General features: G+C 41.4%; 2 protein-coding genes and 1 pseudogene across 3 annotated transcripts in view; all 3 read right to left on the bottom strand.

Moving 5' to 3' along the window:
- LOC146757041 (ankyrin repeat domain-containing protein 26-like) overlaps nt 1-13,870 on the bottom strand; it is a 41,777-nt pseudogene extending 27,907 nt beyond the window's left edge. The window contains exons 1-9 of the transcript XR_014936943.1: nt 13,527-13,870; nt 12,464-12,578; nt 12,033-12,206; nt 11,815-11,921; nt 11,246-11,383; nt 10,353-10,501; nt 7,492-7,542; nt 5,126-5,159; nt 4,945-5,045 (exon numbers count right to left, since the gene is read on the bottom strand). The product of XR_014936943.1 is annotated as an ankyrin repeat domain-containing protein 26-like (transcript). The remainder of the gene's footprint in view (nt 1-4,944; nt 5,046-5,125; nt 5,160-7,491; nt 7,543-10,352; nt 10,502-11,245; nt 11,384-11,814; nt 11,922-12,032; nt 12,207-12,463; nt 12,579-13,526) is intronic.
- On the bottom strand, nt 391-4,345 carry LOC146757042 (uncharacterized). The gene is made up of 4 exons (XM_085523377.1): nt 3,671-4,345; nt 3,121-3,305; nt 2,195-2,342; nt 391-1,314 (listed from the first exon to the last, which is right to left on the bottom strand). Exons 1-4 carry the CDS (start codon nt 3,747-3,749, stop codon nt 1,157-1,159), a joined length of 570 nt encoding a protein of 189 aa, XP_085379503.1. The 5' UTR covers nt 3,750-4,345; the 3' UTR covers nt 391-1,156.
- Nucleotides 13,871-16,397: 2,527 nt separating the features above from the next.
- On the bottom strand, nt 16,398-23,864 carry LOC146757043 (uncharacterized). The gene is made up of 7 exons (XM_085523304.1): nt 23,022-23,864; nt 21,959-22,073; nt 21,528-21,701; nt 21,310-21,416; nt 20,741-20,878; nt 17,384-17,484; nt 16,398-16,495 (listed from the first exon to the last, which is right to left on the bottom strand). Exons 1-7 carry the CDS (start codon nt 23,222-23,224, stop codon nt 16,398-16,400), a joined length of 936 nt encoding a protein of 311 aa, XP_085379430.1. The 5' UTR covers nt 23,225-23,864.
- Between the last annotated feature and the right edge of the window lie 202 nt (nt 23,865-24,066).

A 24,066-nucleotide genomic window follows, 5' to 3' on the forward strand; every position in this document is an offset into this window, starting at 1 on the left:
ATAAAGAAACTTGCATCATACATAATCATTAGGAACCCAGCACCACCATTTGTGACCTTTAGGAAAGAACGAAAAGCAACAAAAGCTGCAGACCTTCTCTACCACAGCAGGCTAGGGTTCACAGCTAAATCTTAAACCAGATACCACTCCCACCACTTTAAGCAACCACTTAAAGCAAAGAAAAACACCCGAACAAATACATATCCAAAAAGTATACATAATGAACGCAAGAACCTCCTGGACTAATCAAGCAGGCCAGCAAGTTCAGTGTTCACTGCTGTTAATTAACATCAGCCAAGCACTTCATTGCTACAGCACATACTCACTGAACAACAGGACTAACAAGGAAAACAAAAGAAAAAGTTCACTTGTCTATAAACACAGACAAATCCAATCTATCAGATAGTTACCCTTGTTGTGCTCCCCTGAAACACTCTGCAAGCGTACTCCATGTTCAACTGCAGGTGGGAGAAACACAGGAGGAGATGCTTTCCTCGGACCTTCAGAACACGGCTGTACAATACAGTACATACGCGTAAGAATTTGTACAAAACAATTTTTTTAAAATAAAATCTAACAAAGGCTTTTGCATTTTAAATAAAAGGGCAAAAAAATCCTCACAATTCATCTAAACTATTCCATAATGTTGATTAAGGCTGGCAAATCACAGAGCCACACAAGAAATTAACACAGGAAATCAAGATGTTGATTGTGAACAAGAAGCTGCAGCTCTGTGTTGATTGAACATTGGCATCAAATTTGCACCTGGCATTCAAATATCAGCCTACATTGCTGGGGCACATGTCCCACAATGTTGAGTGAGTGCATCACTACGTTGCAAAAGCAAGATTTGATTTGCTTAAAGGCCAAAAAGGCAAAGCTGATAGCGATTAAGCTATCTAGAAAGTCTCGTATTTTTAAGAAAGGAGTGGGGAATTAGTTTTTTTCCCAACAACAAAGGCTAGAGGGGAAGTAGTTATTCTGTTTCACTACTGTGCTAGAAAATCAACTCAAAAGCCTGCAACCAAAGGGCCGATACAAGAAGCTTAACCTAACTTTGTCCCAGTACTATCTCCACACAGAACCTACACTACAAGTATTTCGTTGACCCTCAGATACAGGACATCGAGCAGCAGCAATATGGGGTAAATAAGCCTCACCAGGGGCAGGGCTCAACGCAAAGGCAAGCTCTCACGTAGTTCTCATCTGGCTCTCCCACAGACTGGGGAGATGCACATTTCACAGAAAGTACCTCAGAATCCCAGGGAGAATCAGACTCTTCCTTTTTCTCTGCTCCTACTGTGGGTTGGGCTTCTACAAATAAAAAGGAGAAATACAGACACTGAGAAATATACTGCACTACACTTTTATACCCCATCAGTCAAATAAAGGATCTGAAAGACGAGCAGTAATTCTACAGCAAAGAACTAACCAAACAGTGAGTCCCACTCAACGGTAACTTTACATCCAGTCACATCACAGTATTCTCTTCACTCCTCTTCATCTGTTTTCCAGCAGAAGATGCCCAAGCAGGACAGCTGACATGGCTACGTTCACCATGTTTGGACAATGTTCTGTGCAGCATCTGACCAATAGCTACACATGCTCTGAAGAAGTCTACTGCAACAAGCAGTGCTCTGGAGTCAGACAATGGAAATAGTATCTTCTGCTTTCACACCCTGGGGTCTATGCCAAATTACCCAACTCTCTCTGAGCTGGTCATGCTCTCAAGCCCACAAAGGTTTAGCAAAGGAGAGATCTCCTACATTCTACAACTGAACAAGTCGAGGTACTGGAAGAGTCTTCTCTGAGTTTGAATCAGGTCAGCTTTTGGCTGAAGCCCTGAAAAACCACAGCTTTTCAATCTGACAGTACCCATTCGAAAGGGAATCAGCAGTGCCACACACAAGACACACTAGACTACCTACTTGTTTTGTTCAGATATAGGAGAATACAGCAACAAAATTAATAAAGAAACTTGCATCATACGTAATCATTAGGAATCCAGCACCACCATTTGTGACCGTTAGGTAAGAACGAAAAAAAACAAAAGCTGCAGACCTTCTCTACCACAGCAGGCTAGGGTTCACAGGTAACAGGAAAGTTTATCATCTTTGAGGATAATCATCATTTTACTTTATTTACTGAACATTAATACTTATAGAGGAGCAATCAGGATCATATTTAAACTCACTTCTCGCATAAGCTGTGTCTTCTGAAACTTTACGGACTTGATGTTTATTACTAGAAACAGAATGTTTCACATCTCCCAAAACTGTCGTTTGCAGCTTCCTTCTAGTATCTTCCTTCTCCTGTTCTTCTTTCCATTTAGGTGACTCCTTCTAAAACAGATTGACCAAAACAGCTGAAAAGCACAGAAATCAATATCTACTTCACCACCCACTAACAACTTGGAAAACGGTTTTCTTGGGTAAGACTTAAATGAAGCAAAGTGCAACATGGTTTCTAAAGGCCTACAATTTTTAGTGGGAATCTGCACAATTAAACTGCAGTGCCTCATGTTGTAAACTTCATCTCTGGCTATGCAAAACCTCTGAGAAGCACTTCCTTGTGTCAATCTAAATGCAGTTTCATTGATATTATTCAGAAAGTCTTCTTTCTGCCTACATATCTCACAATTTCACTAGTTTCCTGCCCTCAATTTCATTCAAAACTTCCTTTTGTTTCTTCATTTCCAGTCATTACCTCATGAATTCTACTAAATGGCTACAACTTCTAATGGATATTATCCATTCCCTCCGTTTTACATAACAGAAAGTGCACAGATTCCAGAAAGAATGAAGTTTCCTGTCTTTCTCCTTCCAAAACTCTCCAATCTCATAATAAAAATATTGAAAATAATGTCTGAGTTTGGCTATGAACAAGATGTTTTCAGTATCAAAATACAATGATTGAATACAGATACGTGATTGAGTATTAACAGGAAAATAGTTTACTGTCGCTTACCTGTATTACCCTTAACAAACTCTTCCAATTGAATCATCCCTGTACACTTACTTTTGTGCTTGAGGGAAATGCTGCCCATAGATTTTCCTCATATCTATTTAGGCCCAGGTTTTCACTTTCTTGTTTTAGTGTTTCATGGAATTTATTATGTACCTCTTTGCACTGCCCTTCTTCCTCTTCCACCAATTCATCTTCCTCAAGGTTGCCTGAATCTGAGACATCTTGTTTCAACAACTCTCCACATTCTCCTCTGCTCAGATTTGCACCTGTTGGTTTTTTTTGTTTGAGGCTTTTCTTCTGTGACTTAGGAATTTCAATTCTAGAACTATCACCACCACCTTAAAGCATGAGAAAGGGAAAGAGGAATATGAATCAAATGGGTTATATAAATAGCAGCAGGCATTTTACCCATTAAAAACACAGGAAAGTAGTCATCTGGGACTGTATGGAAAAGAAGCCAGGTAAGGGCAGGATGGGAGAAGGACACATCAGACACAAAGGCTTAGGAGGGGACTCAGTATGGTCATTTCCATTATCTTACTTATTTTATTCTGACATGACCATCTGTTCTGTTCTTATAACACTACTTTCCTCAATTACTACAGCCAAGTGAAAACAACAACAACAAAAACCGAAATGAAATTACTTAGTAAGTTTACTTTTGTATGTCATTGTATTATGAAGTACTTTCCAAATAACTTACCAGTATTTCTGAACTTTTGGGGAACATTCATTAACGATGTCAAGTTTGGCTTCTGTGGCTTCTGCAAATAAAAACACATTTTAAAAGAATTATTTGATCTGTTTTTGTTTGCTTTTTTGTTTTAAAGCAAATCCTTTACTTACATCAAATCTTGAACAGTAAATACAACCAGGCTGTCCCCTTTTGAAAGGACTCAGATACTTGCTAGATCCTTCAACTTTAATTACACAAACATTCCTCTCCTCTTGTGTACAAGTCAGTGACTATTCAAAACTATCTGTAAATGCGTAACAATTCTAAAAAGGTATTTTAATCCATTGGTAAAATACAACTACACTCGCGATTACTTACTTGTAAGTATGCACAACTCAAGTATCAATTAAAGTTCCTGAAGCTTGAAGAATAAATTAGTTAATATAACTCCACTTAGTGAAATATCTGTAAATTTCAAAATAATGCTAGAAATTTGAATCACTTCCCCTAAAATCAATGTAAGAAAATAGAAAAAATTTTAAAGTACACATGCTTACATCTCCAGCATTACAGAGTGTGCTGAACTAACAAACTAAAGTTCCTAATCACTGCAGAATCCCAGTGCAACAGACTAAATACTCCAGACGCCATTGAAAAAACTGGTAATCCTTTGGAACATTCATAAAAACAGCAGGATAAGCACATGGAGCTTATAAAGAGAAAAATCCAAATATTCAAAAAATGAAGATAGTCATGCAGTGTGAGATTATATACAAGCACGGAATGTCATCCCACAGAAGGAAAAAAGAAAGAAAGAATAATTATTTGAGCAACTCAAGTATCGAACACTTGAGGAACCTAGTGAGGAAGGAAAGAGAACCAGGTGATGAACAATTTCACTAGATTTTGATAAATAAATGTTCTTTTTCATTATCGTGTTCTTTTTTCATTAATCATCCTATCATGTAAATTAGGGGAAACAATTGTGAAGTTTGAAAGAGAACAGAACAGGTTATTTATTAACTTATCAATTCCTAGGGTTGGCAAATCTCACTCAATGAACAACTAATACAATGTGGTAGTTTATCTTAATATCTACTCTTTTGCCTCAAACAACAAATCTACTGCATGTTCTGCCAAAGCAACAATTTTTAGGAAAAACTTACAGCAGAAGAAAGGTTGGCAGATGAGAGACTCTTCTTAAGGAGGAAAAAAAAAAAAAAAAAAAAAAAAAAAAAGAATTGGCTGGAAAAAGAGTTTCCTTCTATCTCATAGGAAATTGCCTTCAAATCACTTATTTTACACAACTATTTTCCCATAAAGGCACCATACCTTGGCTGTAAAATCCAGTTCTTCTTCCTCAGAATTATTCCAGGTGCCATTACTGCCCTCTTTTTCAGAACTTCAAAAACAACGAAAAGTAAGTACTGGTCCTCTCAAATAATTCCTCAAATAAGCATTTGGTATTTTTATAAGACTCACCTTGTTGAGTATCCTTCGAAAAAGTCATCCATTGCTGTTCAAATATAAATCAACATGTTGAGATTAGATTTTGCATACTACAAATTAACCAATACAGACATTTAACATGAAAACAGCTCATAAGAGTACAGAAGCTGAAGTGGCCAATTCAATAAGAACAGCATGAAGGAAAGTATTTACAAAACAAATGCTTTTTCAAATTATACTGAAAAACAAATCAGACATATCTACAATATCTACCATTTTTTGCTGCCGTACCTTGCTATGGATTATAAATAAATATAAAGTATATTTATAAATACAAAGAAAATCAAAAAGCATACTCAGGAGCTATAGGTTATCCCTAGCTAGAAGAATCACCAGCATTTCTCTACAGTGAATCAAAAAATGATATACTTGAGACAAAAGGAGCATTAGCAGGGCATGCTATACTACACCCCCAAGTTTTTATCAGTTCAGTGAAGGTAGTAACTCACACCTAAGACTATAGGATAGGTCAGGTCAAAAGGGATCTCTGGAAGTCTCTCAGCCAACTACTTAAAGCCAGCTCAGCTTTGAGGTCAGGAAAAGTTGGTCAGGGTTTTATTCAGTCTAGTCTTGAACACCTCCAAGAGAAGGTTCACAACTTCTCTATTTTGCCATCCTTATCATGGCAACACTTTTCATCTCCAGCTAGAAACCATCTTGCTTCCATTTATACCTCTTGCCATCTTCGCTTCCTGTCAAGTATCACAGGGAAGCATCTGGCTTTGTCTTCTCATCTGCATTGGACGCTGCAGTTAGGGCCCTTCAAAGCTGCCTCTTCTTCAGGCTGAGTAAGTCCACTTTCTCAGCCCTCTCTCACAGGGCAAATACTCCTTCACAAATATGATGGCTCCCTAGAGAATTAGCTTGCTATTGATCCATCGACCTCTCACGTAGAAGGAACTCAAAATTACAGCCAAGGCACAGTCAAGTGAGTGCTAAACAGGGGCTGACAATCGCTTCTCTCAGTCTCCTGGCTTTGCTACTCATGCTGCCTCATGCTCAGCTTGCCTTCTGACAGGTCTGTGTCCTTTCTCAGCAGAGCTGCTCCCCTGCCGTGCAGTCCCATCATGTTTTGTAGGAAGGGGCTTTTTCACCCCAAATGGGTCTTGGTATTTGCCCCCGATGGATTTCTTAAGATGCCTGCCAGTCTATTGCCCTGGCTCATTGAAGTCCCTCTGAATGCCAGCTCTGTGCTGAAGCATATCCAACAATCACTCTTACTTCAGATCATTAGCAACCCTGATGAGAGCGCCCTGCAGTAAATCCTTCAGGTCACCGTTCTAATGAAAACTGCAGTCTAGGAACACAATTTTTGAAGCGCTAACACCTCTTAACAACTAAAACATAATAGAAGGACTTTCTGATTCCCAGCACAGAAGGGAAAACAGACATATCTGATCTCCACATAGAAATCATAATTCCTGAAGTTTCTGAACTGTTAAATATTATAACAAAAAGAATGGTTACTACTAACAACCTACAAATGAGTGTACAAATTTTGCCTTTCCTAAACACAGTATGCGAGAATATTCCCTGATCTGAACACAGCTTTCTGAGATGCAGTACAGTATAAATGTTCAAAGAAATCTCATGTAGAAAAAAGCTAGAGGCTGAAACTTCCCATCTGAGGGCATCTTAAATGGTTCAAATGCTAACAATCTGATTTTTGATGTTTTCCACTACAGAAAACACAGAATATTCTTAAATGCTAATGGAATCCTGCTGTATGTAAAGCTAAATAACTAACTCAGTACTATGACTCTATCTGCTAACTTTCCACGCAGAACAGAAAATTGCTGCTGTGTGGAACAGTTAAACTCTGGACGAACGACTTCAGTTACATCTTCAATGAGTACTACTAGAAGTAAGGAAAACAGCTCATTAAATTACCTACACTTTTGCTTTCAACATATAAATACTGCCAATGATCCTGCTATCCTTTAGAAGGTGAGACAGGAATTTGATGAGATAGCTTTCAGCTAGACCAAAACCACAGCCATGATGCACTGACACAGAAATGAGATCTAGTCTCCAGGGACCCGTTTCCACTTTAACTGAAGCCTATATCACCATTTCTGAGCAAGAGGAGAACAGATTACAAAACAAACAACCCCAAAACCAACACTATCACAAGTGATAAAAGCAAATGCTGAATTCAGTAATAAGGGACTCATGCAAAACATGCAAAGAAACAAAAGCTGCCCCAAATCCACTCTAACTCATAGATCTTAAATCATCAAGATACAGATCTGCAAGATAATAAGCACCTATGATGAATAAGTATTTGTGTATCACAAGACATGTGTGGTATTTAAAATACTGCTGTGCAGAATGAATACCTTCACTCGATTCTCCTGTTCTCAGAGTCTGCTCAGGGGACCGTTGCATTTCTATATCCATTAAGGGAAAGGCATGGAAAGGACAGACAACAATGACATCAGAATAAATGCGGAATCTCACAAGTTTGGAAAATACAAAAAGCACACACACAAAGCTACAGCACTGGGAGAATGTGCTGTGACTATGACATGCATTTGTGTGCATGTGTACATCTGTGTGTCAAAAGAGAAACTGTGGAACACTACCTTGACATCAAATTCTTTCACAATAAATCTGTTACTTTTCTCTGGAGCAGAAGGTTGTCCTACTTACATGGATTTTATCACATACACATGCAGTGCTGTGGAAAAACAGCTACTATCAGAAACATACACTTAAGAGAAAGTTTAAAAGAATCATAGGATGGCTTGGGTTGAAAAGAACCTCAAGATGATTTCTCATCCCTTCTGGCTTTTCTCTGTTTCCTTAAGAGGGAATACAGGAAAAGTTTTATCTGACCTCAGGAGATAAAAATCACACAGAAGTGATAATTTACTTTTGTAAAGAGTTTTACAATGCTGAGACAATTCCTCTAATCATAGAAACACTAAGGTTGGAAAAGATTATCAAGTCCAATTGCAAATGACTCAGGGAAACACTGAACAATACACTAGTATGTGCTGCAGTGGCCAAACATACTGTCACTGCAAACATACTAGAAACAGAAATAGCACAACTACTGTTTTCCTCAAAAAGAAATTGTTACTTAAAATCTAAGAGATCGGTCATTCAATACGTTCTGGAAGCCAATCTGTACGTGATTAATAAAAGGGTTCATGTTCTGACATCCAAATAATCATGAGCAAACTTGTTGAAAAATGCTGACCTGTTCAACATTCTTCAGAATCTCCTCTTCTAATTAGAAGGTACAAAAGTAGCAGAAAGGATAAGGTCAAAATTTTAGATAGCAGAAAAATAAAACAGAAGAGCAAAAGACAATAAAAGAATTCCAAAGTGGGTATTTCTCTGGTCTCTCTCTCAACATCCCGGCTTCTCCTCTAAAGGACACTTTTAAGACTGTTACTGTGGCATATTAAAAGGACTCTCATGATTCAGGGTGTGGATGCAATCAGAGACTGCAGAATTAATTCCAATATTGTTTCTACTACGCTACTGAACTTTCTCTCTGCTCCCTCCTACTCCTCATGCTGGTGTCATCTTTAAGAGACTGAGCACAGGGAGAATCACAGAATGGTTTGAGTTGGAACAGACCTTTAATATCATCTAAATCCAACTCCCTGCTATAGGCAGGGACACCTCCCTCTAGACCAGGTTGCTCAAAGCCCCATCCACCTTTGGCTTTGAATGCTTGCAGGGAGGGAGCATTTACAACCTCTCTGGGCAACCTGTTCCAGTGTCTCATCCCCCTCACAGTAAAGAATTTCTTCCTGATATCTAGTCTAAATGTACCCTCTACTTGGAAGAAGAAACCCTCAAATCACATATTTTAAATTAACCCAGGCCTGTTAGTCCTTACAATGGGGTACCAGAGCAACTATCTACGTGCATGGAAGGTAGCAACTGAGTGGATTTGGATAAAAAAAAGTATTTCAATGATTAAACCAACTGTATCGAGCCCCACTGAAAAACAAGCAAACAAAACTTCAAAACCAAGCTACGAAGAAACTTTTTCAACCACTCTCTAGTTCAAAGTAACTGCTCCTAAGTCAAAGGCAACATCACTTGGGTCTAAAATCTATACTTCCATCTGGGATAAGTCCAGGAAGAAAAAATATTCCATGTATTCTTTGTTCATATTTCTAAGTCTTTATAATAAAAAAGTAATGAATTGTGTTTGAACAGTCTGCTGCCCATCTGACACATGATTCTCACAAAACCCTTAAAAATAAGGAACAAATAAAACCTCGTACGTTGGGGCTTGAAACGTAAACTGCAAGGCAATCTCATTCATACTAAAATAGCAACTTTCTAAGATTCATTTAGGGCAATTTGAGCTTATAAACGCTGCCTGGATTTTACAAATTCATTGAAGGAATGTATTTCTTTTATTTACAAGGCAATGAGAAAATGTAACAGTTTTTCTGGATCACAAAGTCTTTCTCAGTTGTTTTTTTTTTTCTTTTTTAAATAAAAGTAATTGAAAAAAACATTATTTGATTATAAATCAAACCATGTCCAAAAAGATACGGTGTATACAAACAATGTACTGTTGTTGCTTATGAAGTTATTTTTCCAAGACAATTTTTGTTACGTCTCCACAACACAAACAAAAGCAATTGTAATTGAAGGTGAGAAATTATGTCTCCCAAAAAAGGAGCTTTATGCAGGTGAAACTATTAAAATTAAAACAAAGTGACAGAAATCCAGTGGTAATCAACAAAAGATGCATCTTCTTGCAATTCATCTGCTGCTTCGCTGCTACAGAAGATAAAACTACTATTTGGGATGAAACTACAGCTTTTGCAATTGGATTTTCTGAACAACAATCTAAATGAGCATCTCTAAGAAAAATTGCACACCCATAAAACAAGGCTACTTTAACCTATTTTGTTTCTTCTCTTCCCTCCTCCCCCTTGCTAAAGGGACAATTTAAATAAATGGGCAACTTGATGTGCTGAAAGTGACAACTGTATGAGCAGATGGATGTAGTGCACACAAATCACAACTGTCCCCACAGCCTGTGGAGATGCAGTGTAAACTAGCAGCAAGCAAACACATTCATAACACTTCTTATTACAGTCCACCTGATGCTTCCACTGAAGTCCACACTGAGCACGGTGAATTTAAAAGATGCAAACCAACCTAAGGAAGGGGCCACCACGATTCTGCCCATTAGCTCTACCACAGTTAAGTATCCTACCTCCTCTGCTCGAAGCAGCTGCACCCAACGTAAAGCCAGCAGCTCTTGCCTGGTGAGGAGTCACTGGCACAGGGATGCCTCCTTTAGCACCTGCAGAAGCTTCCCCTGCATTCTCATGGTCTGCATATTCTGCCAGTGTTTTACTAAGACTATGGAGAGCAAAAAAGGAAATGCATTTGGGAAAAATAATCCCATAGCTACATAAACACTTAATGGGATAATAAGAGCCTTATACTATCCATCCTAAACATAACCATAGCCAAAACAATTTTCATATTCAGTAAGTGTAACATACTCTACTTTTTGCAAACCGTAACATACTCAAATATAATGGACACATCTATTTTATAGATGCACATCCAGATCTATGAAGTTATTTAATTCTGCTCGGTACCCTTTGCAGTCCAGTTTTTACAAATACAACCACTCTTATGAATGAACACCCATGGGTAAAATACTTATGTGTAGGAGGAGTTAAACTGCTTAGTAATTTAACAAAAGAAATAACAGCTAGATCTCCTCTGAAACAAAACAGGTGGTTCCTGGTCAGTGGAACTGAAGACAGTAATAACAAGGGTTCTGTTTTGAGAAGAATTTACAAACATTTCAGTTTTTCAAGTTGAACTTCTGCGTCTGTGGGCTACAGACACATTTTAATAGTGTATAGCAGGCAGACATCAGCTTAGAAACAAACACTTGAAATCTTACAGAGAATTTTGAGCAGAAGCCCTTTTCTCAACTTTCAAATTAACACCAGACACATGAACAGTATACGTGAGAAGATGTCAATGAACACATCTTCAAAATAGCACCGTTAAACTTGGTGCTGTTACCAAAAAGGTTCAAACTCAACACTGATAACTAAAAACCTAGCAATAAATTTAAAAGTTTACCTAGCATTTCCATGAATGATAGCATAGTCCTCAGCTGTCCATCCATTAACGTCTTTATGGAAAATTTCAGCACCATAGCGAAGAAGCATTTCTACCAACTTAAGCTCCCCACCGGCCACTGCAGTCATAAGTGGGGTTCTACAGCATCCAAAATACAAGACAAACCATACAATTTAGTCAGACATTGTAATTATTTTAATTCCCATTTGCTCAATCTCAAAGAAAAATAAAATCACTTTATGAACAGAAAAAAAAGCTTCTATATTAACAACACTTGCATACAAACTTGGCATCAATTTGAAAAACTCTCTCTGGCATAACAGCAATGTTGCTGGCACAATAGCAATTTTCCTGCCACAGCGGCTACCAGAAACAATGTTTTCTTGCAGTTCTCAATGCAGAAAACATGCAATAATGCATGTCACCTGCCAAGCTGAGACCTGCTTTCGCCAGTCACTCAACGAGCTCTTTCTCTGTGTCTTTCTACTTCAATGCTCATTCCCATCCCTCCCATCAGTCCAACCTGAAGACAACTAAGGTGACCTGCAGAGTTTAGACCATCTCCTCACCTTTCACACGGATCTCGAGTGTGAACATCAGCTCCTTTTTTAAGAAGGAGCTCTACCATTTCTTTGTGATTTTCAGAGATAGCAAGAGTAAGAGGAGTACATCCGTCCTGAAAGAACAGAAATAATTCAAGTTAAAAATCAAAAGAAACAAACAAAAAATCTACAATAAAAATATCAATGCAACTTTTTGAACTTCTCTATTGAATATCGAAATGTACCTTATTCTGAGCATTGATACGGGCACTGTGCTCAATTAACATCCCTGCTAGAAATGTGTTAGGAGTTACAGCAGCCAAGTGAAGGGCAGTGTTGCCACCAGCATCTGCCAGGTTCGGATCAGCACCATGCTCTAGCAGGATCACTGCACATCTTTCTTTCTGGCATTGTACTGCCTGGAAACAACACACACACACACACAAAAAAAAAAAAGGTAAAATTTCCAGCAGTCATATTTCACTGTGTCACTACTACTACAACTTCCCATTCCTGGAATATAAAAGCATCTGCCAAGATTAGCTAGCACATGCCAAAGCCACACTGATTACAGCATGCATGCTTCTACACAGACTTACTTAAAGAATCTGGAAAGACATCATTTAATACATAATCAATAATTCCTACTTGCAGCAACATAGTATGTTCTACTTACCTTCATCAGTGGAGATCTGTTATCACTGTCAAAAAGATTTAGCTTACACTTGTTTTCTACTAGAAACGTAATGACATCCTCACGTCCATTTGCACAAGCAAGATGCAGTGGTGTCCTAAAAGTTAAACGTGTAAATTGAAACAGACAGCTAAATAAATATTTTCACTCTGTGGTACATGAACAGGGCAAATTGCATTTCTTTATCCCAATTACCTCCCAAAATAAACAAAATAAAATAAAAACAAGCTTATTCCATTACCAGCGTGCACCAAACCATGTCCCTTAGTACAACATCTACATGTTTCTTGAACACCTCCAGGGACGGTGACTTTACCACCAACCTGGGCAGCCTATTCCAGTGCACAACCACTCTCTGGAGAGGCTTATCCTAGCATCCAACGTGAACCTCCCCTGGTGCAAGCTGAGGCTGTTCCCTCTTGTCCTAACAGCTCCCATCACGGGCAGGCTGATGAGTACCCTCCATAAGACCAGCTTCCTCCAAGGCAGAGAAGATGAGGACAAAATAACAGGCAGAACATCAAATAACTCATCATGCCTTGTCACAGACATGGAACAACTCGAGGGTGACTGTCCCCACTGAGAAATTCCCAAATAAGTATACAAGATCCTTCACCTCCGAATAGAAGCCTGACAATATTGATCTGAGCACTGTATTTATTATTTATTTAGCACAGTGTACCGCAAAGAGCTCGAATGAGTAATTTAACTGTAACAAACACAACTTTGTGCAGGAGCCCCTCCTCACCCAAAAGCAGCCGTTACCAAGCACTGGGGAATATGACAACCTAAAGGAACCACCATCAACTTCGCAAGCAAGAAAGCCTTCATGAAGCCAGCAGCCTTATCGCTGCCTTTTCTCACCAGCCCCCAACAGAGCTCCCAGCTCGGAGGAATGCCGAGCAGCCCTACGAGGGATCCAGGCCGGGAGGGCACATCGGAGCGGCCTCTACCGGCCATCCCAGCCACGCGCGGCCCCCGTTAACAGCAGCCCTCTGTGCCCAGGTCATGCAGCGGGGATCCCGGCCCGGCCCGCCGCCCTTACCGCTGCGCCTTGTCGCGCTCGTCGATGTCGTGCTTCTTCAGTCCTTGCTGCACCAGGGCCAGGTCTCCGGCGGCGGCCCCTCGGTGCAGCTTGGTCAGCTCCTTCCGGCGGATCTCGTACGCACCGGCGGAGCACGCCGAGGCGGCGCTGCCGGGCGGCGGATCCCGTTTTTTCTTCTTTACGAAGCTGAGTATCTTCTTCATGTCGTCTTAAAACACTGCCGGGCCGAGCCCCGAGCAGGACGCGGAAACACGGCGCAGGCTCAGGAAGCCGCGGCCCAACCCACAGGCTGCAGGGCAGCCTCAGGCTCCCAGCCGGAGCCGGGAGCCCCACGTATGCGTTATACGTGCGATATGAAGCGATGCTAAGCGATATGAAGCGATAGTAAGCGATATGAAGAGGATACACACCCGCGGAGAGCAGGAGTGTGCGCGTCTGTAGGCTCGGCTGCCTCAGAAAGCGGTTGGCAACGGTGTGTCCTGGGGCCGTTGCCTTTGGAATAGTCACGGGGATAACCATCTGCAGGGTTATTTCTTGCCCTACTTGTGGGTATTATTTAATAGGGATCTCAAAGCACACGTTTTTAACCTGTTACTAAACCAGTTGTCAGCTTTCTGTCTTCAGTTTTCCCATCTTCCCCTCCCCCCCTCCACCTTTGTTCATACTGTTTATTAAATCTTTAATATGGGTGATTTTGAATAATATTTTAAATTCATTCCTGTTAAAAACAAATAGTTCCATTTAATTTTTATTTTTCTTCAGAAATTGGTATTTCCTGTCACAGTTCCTCATATTCTCAGTGTGTTCTCTTTGGTAATCTGGAGCTTTCTCTAAGAACCATTGAGCAATTGCTATTCCTGTTGCTGTCTGCGTGAGGTGATTCCTCTTCTCTTACCCAGTACTAGATCCACGTAGCACAGTAAGATTTTCAAGTAAGGGCTTAAGTGTGGCTTAAGTGTTGCGTAAGCATTGGCATTTGGGTTAGTCTGCTAAAGACTCACCTTTCCTTTGACATAACAATATGGCTGGATAATTTAGCTCACAATCCTTGCAGCTCTGAGGTACAAAATGGCAGTCTGAAGCTCTCTTTTTGCAGTCTTTATTTTTCCCCTATTAAATCACTGTGTGTATTTTGCTTATTGAAGAGTAACAATGGCAGTAAAGGCTTGTGTGCTGCGTGTTGTCTGGTCATAGAATCTTTTAATCATAGAATGGAATGGCCTGGATTGAAAAGGCCCACAATGACCATCTAGTTTCAACCCCCCTGGATATAGCCACATCCAGCCTGGCCTTGAATGTCTCCAGGGATGGGGCATCCTCAACCCCCTTGGGCAACCTGTTTCAGTGAGTTACCACCCTCTGTGTGAAAAACTTCCTCCTAATATCTAACCTAAACCTCCCCTGCCTTAGTTTCAAACCATTCCCCTTGTCCTATCAGTATCCACAGGTGATTTACTACGCCTGATTTGCAGCTGATGTGTTTACAAGCTGGGAAATCTGGCTGGGCAGATAGCATGTTTCTGCATTGCTTGTTCCAGGGCTTTGAAGAGAACTGGGCAGTTGCAGGTAGAGACTATAGCAGCTCCAGCTCTGTCTAGGTTGGAGAGCTGGAACTGAGGTGGTGCTTTTGATGTTACACTCTTGCTTCCCTATGCAGCCAATGTGTGTGCTTAAATACAGTTTTGCTTGTTCCTGGTCCAGTCTGAAGCTCTCACACTGTATCTCATGCACATGGTCTGTTAATCCTCAGCTGGATTAACAGCTAGTTTCTATTGATAATGCTGAAAGAATTCCTTTTGGCTTACTCTAAATGAAAAAGATGCAGCTATGCTTCCCATTTTAACAATGAAAATTAAGAATAGGTTTCAAGATTGAAAAAAAATATATCATTTATTTGCTTTCTTTATGACTCCATTTTCAGTTGACATAAATACATGACTTGCAGATTTTCAAATGGAATATATGGAGTTGCAACTAAAAGTTTGATCATGTCTCTCTACCAGACCTCTACAAGTCTCATTTTACCAGAGAGAAATATCCTCCTTCTTACTTGTGTCACCGCTTCTGGCAGTAAATACATTTGTGAGTGACTGTTTTTCAAGGCTGAAGCACAGGAAGAGTAAAATTTCATCAAAACTGTGATCAAAACCTGGAGTTCTCACTGAGAATGGCAATCACTGCCATTAAAGCAGCCTCATGTGGTTGTTTCACAGAAACAAGATCACATATCCCACTAGTTTTGTGGGTTTTTTGGTCTCTTTTTTACATGCTTTAATAATAAAGACTAAAAATTAAGTTTTGTTATTTTGTATATGCAGTGTTTCTTCCTGAAGTTCACACCTTATTGCCACTCTTGCCAGTATCAGTACAGCACAGGGCCTGCAGTCACCTCCCTACCTCCCCAGACCAAATCCATGAATCATTTGCTTCTCATAGGCCTCAGATGAAAATACTATTTTATAACAACTCTAACCACGTTAAGGACAGTGAGACACTTTAATGCAGTGCTGTGCAGTTCTACAAACTTGGCAAATACCTCTAATGCAGGAGGAATGTCTAACGTGCAGCCTGAGGTCTTCGATACCACAACTAAAGCAGATCTAAACCTGAAAATACTTACACCAGCATGTTAGTGTAAACCCTTACCTTCTCTAGTGTTAACTACGGCTTGCCATAGCATCGTGGCAAGTCTCAAAACCACAAACATGGGGAAATAACGAATGGCAGGATTTTCAGAGTAGCCTATGGTCAGCACAGCTTGGGAATTCAGCTCTCCTAGGCCCTCCAGGAAAATGTCATCATGCATTTTCCTCACAGAATTACTTAACTAGTCTCAGGAGCTTGCAAAACCCACAGAGGTTTTTAACTAGCTTACTGAAGCAAAGGCTTGAAGGTTGTCCTGAGGGGCTTCATTCGTTTTGCTTTGTTGCTGAGCTGTGGTTTCCAGTCTGTCACTTCCAGCCTTGAGCCTGAAAGAGAGACAGGCCTTGCTGTGGACATTCACAAGAGCACAACTTCTGAAAGAGCAGTCTTTATGGAGGGAAACTGACAACTTCTACTTTCAAAAACTCACGTTACTTAATTGCATTCCCTTCTATTAGAATTCAAAAAATAGCTTTTTGAAAGGAACATGCACACAATTCTCCCAGCATGGAAAAAGCAACTTCTTGATTGGCAGCCCTCCTAATTACAGGTTAGTAAAACAAGGCAACCAACTTTCATATCACTGAATCTACCCTGCTGAAACGATGCTCAGTGTGCTACAGCAACCTGAGCTCATGCCCCCACTGTAACCTTAAGCTGCTCATAGGAGCAGACACGGAATGCAGCAGCCCCATTCCTTCCCAGTCACTGTCATAGCTGAGTGCACGCTGAAGCATCCTGAGCTACAGAAATGTCCCAGAGAAGGAATCAGCTCTCCACTCTGGGTTGTTACAGCAAAGACCTGAGCACCACTCTCTGGGAACTACGTGGAAACTTAGGACGGACATAGAGAAACCTCAGAGTCCAGAGCTTTGATGTGAGTATATGGCTTGTGTTGTCGTGTAATTTGGTGCCTGTTTACATTAAACATCCCCAATATGGCTGCAGTCTTTCATGTGGCACAAGCTTAGCAAAAGGGCCAATTCACAGTTGGGCATTGAAGGCAGGAGCTTGGGCTCCTCCTAGAATCAGGGATGGGGAGAATTCAGAAATACCCATTGCTCATCCACTGTTAGGTTCATGTCAGCTTCAGTGCAGAAACCTGCAGGGGGAGCAAAGTGTTTCTGTGTATCCACTAGAAGGCTGTTTCTAACACACTGCTTTGCCCCTCCAGCTTGTGAAAAGCACCCAGGCCTGCTAGCAGCATTATGTACCTTGAACAGCTGGCCTAGAGCTTAAGTATTTCAAGGTGTCATTGTTCAGAAGCATAAGGCAGAGGCAGCAGCAGAGGGAGGTGGGTCCAGAGGTGACAAGCCTAGAAGTAAGCAAGCCAAGAAGTAAGCAAGCCAACAGGGGTCCCTGCACATCCTTCAGAGAAAGTACCTCAGAGTACTGGGGAGATTCAGTCTTCCTCTTGCTCTGCTCCTGCTGCGGGCAGGGCACCTATGAAGAATGGACAAAGTGAGACACATTCAGTCTCTTGCAGTGAGTTTTCCTAAGTCTGTTAAGCCCTGTCATCAAAGCTTTGCCATGCTCTCTGTGGGGAAGTGCAGCTGCAAGCTTTGTTAAAAATTGGTGTTATCTAGCTTTACAACGTGAGTTTTCCAGTTATCATGTTCTGTGTTTTTTTTCAAGATTGTAATAGGGCCCTCTGTCAAAAGAAGCCCAACTCTATGCAGAGAGATGTGCATAATCAGGCAGAGCTTTCTAAAGAACAGCACCTGTTGCAGAACGGCAGGAGAAAAGCAAACGATCACACCTGTCATTGACATATGATCAGCTAATCTCGTTTATTCCTTGGCTGCGTGTACATTTATAATACGGATAATTAGCTCATACATATTGCAAAAGTGGAGCTCATCATTGGTTCCCAATTACATACCATCCCCAAGTATCTTTGCAGCTTCTTGTTATCATCCTGAAAGCTACTCCCTTGCTGAGTTCACAGAACCATGGCTAGTTTCTCACCATCCCAGGGCATCCTGTTGTTCTCACTGTCCTTGCAGGTGGTATGGCTGCTTGATTAACTGCACCGTGTTTACGACCCTTCTCAGCTAACTAGCTGTAAAAAACACTCTCTACATTTCCCCCGTTTTCTTTTAGGCTGAAAAGGCTCAGTTTACCGACCGACTAACCATATTTAACAAGCAATTCAGTTCATTTGTTCAATTAGTTCTCATGTAGTTTTATCCTGCCCCGTAGCTGCTGCTCTGTGAACTCCTTATCTTGATCCATGGCTGCTGCTCCATAAATTCTTCTTGTATTACAACAATTTCAAGATACTGCCTATAGAATAACAACACTACTTATATTAATAACATAACTATGATAACTCAATCAAGGCCTTGATTGACAATACTCTGAAAGTGAAAAAAGAGACAAGTCAAATACAACATAACAACATTACTGTTAAACCCACTAAAAAGAACAAATATGTTTGTACTGCAACCTAAGTTTCTGCAACCTGAAAATAAATCTGTGAGGGTCCCATTGTGTTAATCTGTAACTGATTTGGAAAAGTCTTCAATTTTCATATACTCTGATACATTGATTTTTTAATGACCACTAAAATTTGTGCAATAAATGCTTTTAAGATGCTCATAACCATGCTCTACTGACTGAGTTATCCGGGCTAATAATTGATTAATGATCGCGCAATTTAATGGAATAGCATGTCAAATAGAACCAATTTTAGAGGAAAAATGTACTAGAGTATCACTAGGGGCATTATTACTTACTGACCCTTGAGAAACAGCAAGCCATGTTGGTGTTGGATGTAACAGGCGGTGCCAGCAGGGCGTCCCCTGCTTCAAGGTGCACATTTCCTCTCTCACCCATCACAGATTCTCTCCTGCATTCAGGGTCTGAAGGATTTCTTCCAGTTGTACACCATATCTGCGTGGCCAGTACGTGATACAGAGCCCAAGTGCAACACCTGCTTGGAAAACAGAATAAACTATCAAATTTAGTTCTATTAGCGTGCACTTTTGTCTAAAATGATCACAGAGGCTGCCTGCAGTGAGTGGGGAAAAAGGCATCATTAGTCTCAGGCAATGTGATGGGGTTACTTCCTGCTAGCAAACATTTCCAGGCTGATTAAGAGAGGTGCTGGGAAGATATCCAGGGCCTACTGACGCGAGAACAAAGAGGGACAGCAAACTTGCATTTCAGTTGCCTTTGCCCGCCTGCCTACGAAAAGAGCCCTCAGCCTTCAGTACTGCTGCACTTGCAGGTGGGGGGGAGTGAGGGTCACGAAGCACTGGAACAGGCTGCCCAGGGAGGTGGTGGAGTCTCCTTCTCTGGAGATATTCAAGACCCGCCCGGACGCCGAGCTGTGTGATGTGGTATATGGAGCCTGCTTTGGCAGGGGGGTTGGACTCGACGATCTCTAGAGGTCCCTTCTAGCCCCTACAATTCTGTGATTCTGTGATTCCGGGAGGGACGTGAAGCCGACCACTTCATGGCCCTGCAATTGCCAGCCCGAGCCAGGCACTGTATTGAGCAGCTACTGAAAGAGGCAGCAACACTTATCAAATGTTTGTTTCGCTTTTATTTACAACAAAGAGAAGCCAAATGCATCCAAAATACATTTCAATATGAAATCAAAAAGGCGGAATACTGGTAATGATTAAAGACACAGCTTCCTTAGTTCCCCTCTGGAGTCCATGAAAGGGAAAGCACAGCCAGGCCTGAAAACCGCACCACACAGTGTGTGTCCTTTGGTGCACCTGTGAGGACGCAATCCAGGCGATTCTGCTGTCCTTTGTGCCTTTCTGCTCAAGCCCTTATCGTTTCTTTTTGCTTTCCTTCTTGGCTTTCTTGCTCAGCTGAGCAGCACTTGCCTTGGGTTTCTACACTGTCTCCCAAGTCTGATACTCAAAACCCTCCGAGTCCTGCAAGAATCAATTGGGAAACAGTCAGGGAGCTTTAACCATAGCCAAAACAATTTTCATATTCAGTAAGTGTAACATACTCTACTTTTTGCAAACCGTAACATACTCAAATATAATGGACACATCTATTTTATAGATGCACATCCAGATCTATGAAGTTATTTAATTCTGCTCGGTACCCTTTGCAGTCCAGTTTTTACAAATACAACCACTCTTATGAATGAACACCCATGGGTAAAATACTTATGTGTAGGAGGAGTTAAACTGCTTAGTAATTTAACAAAAGAAATAACAGCTAGATCTCCTCTGAAACAAAACAGGTGGTTCCTTGTCAGTGGAACTGAAGACAGTAATAACAAGGGTTCTGTTTTGAGAAGAATTTACAAACATTTCAGTTTTTCAAGTTGAACTTCTGCGTCTGTGGGCTACAGACACATTTTAATAGTGTATAGCAGGCAGACATCAGCTTAGAAACAAACACTTGAAATCTTACAGAGAATTTTGAGCAGAAGCCCTTTTCTCAACTTTCAAATTAACACCAGACACATGAACAGTATACGTGAGAAGATGTCAATGAACACATCTTCAAAATAGCACCGTTAAACTTGGTGCTGTTACCAAAAAGGTTCAAACTCAACACTGATAACTAAAAACCTAGCAATAAATTTAAAAGTTTACCTAGCATTTCCATGAAGAATAGCATAGTCCTCAGCTGTCCATCCATTAACGTCTTTATGGAAAATTTCAGCACCATAGCGAAGAAGCATTTCTACCAACTTAAGCTCCCCACCGGCCGCTGCAGTCATAAGTGGGGTTCTACAGCATCCAAAATACAAGACAAACCATACAATTTAGTCAGACATTGTAATTATTTTAATTCCCATTTGCTCAATCTCAAAGAAAAATAAAATCACTTTATGAACAGAAAAAAAAGCTTCTATATTAACAACACTTGCATACAAACTTGGCATCAATTTGAAAAACTCTCTCTGGCATAACAGCAATGTTGCTGGCACAATAGCAATTTTCCTGCCACAGCGGCTACCAGAAACAATGTTTTCTTGCAGTTCTCAATGCAGAAAACATGCAATAATGCATGTCACCTGCCAAGCTGAGACCTGCTTTCGCCAGTCACTCAACGAGCTCTTTCTCTGTGTCTTTCTACTTCAATGCTCATTCCCATCCCTCCCATCAGTCCAACCTGAAGACAACTAAGGTGACCTGCAGAGTTTAGACCATCTCCTCACCTTTCACACGGATCTCGAGTGTGAACATCAGCTCCTTTTTTAAGAAGGAGCTCTACCATTTCTTTGTGATTTTCAGAGATAGCAAGAGTAAGAGGAGTACATCCGTCCTGAAAGAACAGAAATAATTCAAGTTAAAAATCAAAAGAAACAAACAAAAAATCTACAATAAAAATATCAATGCAACTTTTTGAACTTCTCTATTGAATATCGAAATGTACCTTATTCTGAGCATTGATACGGGCACTGTGCTCAATTAACATCCCTGCTAGAAATGTGTTAGGAGTTACAGCAGCCAAGTGAAGGGCAGTGTTGCCACCAGCATCTGCCAGGTTCGGATCAGCACCATGCTCTAGCAGGATCACTGCACATCTTTCTTTCTGGCATTGTACTGCCTGGAAACAACACACACACACACACAAAAAAAAAAAAGGTAAAATTTCCAGCAGTCATATTTCACTGTGTCACTACTACTACAACTTCCCATTCCTGGAATATAAAAGCATCTGCCAAGATTAGCTAGCACATGCCAAAGCCACACTGATTACAGCATGCATGCTTCTACACAGACTTACTTAAAGAATCTGGAAAGACATCATTTAATACATAATCAATAATTCCTACTTGCAGCAACATAGTATGTTCTACTTACCTTCATCAGTGGAGATCTGTTATCACTGTCAAAAAGATTTAGCTTACACTTGTTTTCTACTAGAAACGTAATGACATCCTCACGTCCATTTGCACAAGCAAGATGCAGTGGTGTCCTAAAAGTGAAACGTGTAAATTGAAACAGACAGCTAAATAAATATTTTCACTCTGTGGTACATGAACAGGGCAAATTGCATTTCTTTATCCCAATTACCTCCCAAAATAAACAAAATAAAATAAAAACAAGCTTATTCCATTACCAGCGTGCACCAAACCATGTCCCTTAGTACAACATCTACATGTTTCTTGAACACCTCCAGGGACGGTGACTTTACCACCAACCTGGGCAGCCCATTCCAGTGCACAACCACTCCCTGGAGAGGCTTATCCTAGCATCCAACGTGAACCTCCCCTGGTGCAAGCTGAGGCTGTTCCCTCTTGTCCTAACAGCTCCCATCACGGGCAGGCTGATGAGTACCCTCCATAAGACCAGCTTCCTCCAAGGCAAAGAAGATGAGGACGAAATAACAGGCAGAACGTCAAATAACTCATCATGCCTTGTCACAGACATGGAACAACTCGAGGGTGACTGTCCCCACTGAGAAATTCCCAAATAAGTATACAAGATCCTTCACCTCCGAACAGAAGCCTGACAATATTGATCTGAGCACTGTATTTATTATTTATTTAGCACAGTGTACCGCAAAGAGCTCGAATGAGTAATTTAACTGTAACAAACACAACTTTGTGCAGGAGCCCCTCCTCACCCAAAAGCAGCCGTTACCAAGCACTGGGGAATATGACAACCTAAAGGAACCACCATCAGCTTCGCAAGCAAGAAAGCCTTCATGAAGCCAGCAGCCTTATCGCTGCCTTTTCTCACCAGCCCCCAACAGAGCTCCCAGCTCGGAGGAATGCCGAGCAGCCCTACGAGGGATCCAGGCCGGGAGGGCACATCGGAGCGGCCTCTACCGGCCGTCCCAGCCACGCACGGCCCCCGTTAACAGCAGCCCTCTGTGCCCAGGTCATGCAGCGGGGATCCCGGCCCGGCCCGCCGCCCTTACCGCTGCGCCTTGTCGCGCTCGTCGATGTCGTGCTTCTTCAGTCCTTGCTGCACCAGGGCCAGGTCTCCGGCGGCGGCCCCTCGGTGCAGCTTGGTCAGCTCCTTCCGGCGGATCTCGTACGCACCGGCGGAGCACGCCGAGGCGGCGCTGCCGGGCGGCGGATCCCGTTTTTTCTTCTTTACGAAGCTGAGCATCTTCTTCATATTGTCTCAAAACTCTGCCGGGCCGAGCCCCGAGCAGGACGCGGAAACACGGCGCACGCTCAGGAAGCCGCGGCCCAACCCACAGGCTGCAGGGCAGCCTCAGGCTCCCAGCCGGAGCCGGGAGCCCCACGTATGCGTTATACGTGCGATATTAAGCGATATGAAGCGATAGTAAGCGATATGAAGAGGATACACACCCGCGGAGAGCAGGAGTGTGCGCGTCTGTAGGCTCGGCTGCCTCAGAAAGCGGTTGGCAACGGTGTGTCCTGGGGCCGTTGCCTTTGGAATAGTCACGGGGATAACCGTCTGCAGGGTTATTTCTTGCCCTACTTGTGGGTATTATTTAATAGGGATCTCAAAGCACACGTTTTTAACCTGTTACTAAACCAGTTGTCAGCTTTCTGTCTTCAGTTTTCCCATCTTCCCCTCCCCCCCTCCACCTTTGTTCATACTGTTTATTAAATCTTTAATATGGGTGATTTTGAATAATATTTTAAATTCATTCCTGTTAAAAACAAATAGTTCCATTTAATTTTTATTTTTCTTCAGAAATTGGTATTTCCTGTCACAGTTCCTCATATTCTCAGTGTGTTCTCTTTGGTAATCTGGAGCTTTCTCTAAGAACCATTGAGCAATTGCTATTCCTGTTGCTGTCTGCGTGAGGTGATTCCTCTTCTTTTACCCAGTAATAGATCCACGTAGCACAGTAAGATTTTCAAGTAAGGGCTTAAGTGTGGCTTAAGTGTTGCGTAAGCATTGGCATTTGGGTTAGTCTGCTAAAGACTCACCTTTCCTTTGACATAACAATACGGCTGGATAATTTAGCTCACAATCCTTGCAGC

The sequence above is a fragment of the Coturnix japonica genome, chromosome 24, assembly GCF_054131305.1.
Source record: "Coturnix japonica strain WE chromosome 24, WE-NBRP24, whole genome shotgun sequence".
NCBI classification, from domain to species: domain Eukaryota; kingdom Metazoa; phylum Chordata; class Aves; order Galliformes; family Phasianidae; genus Coturnix; species Coturnix japonica.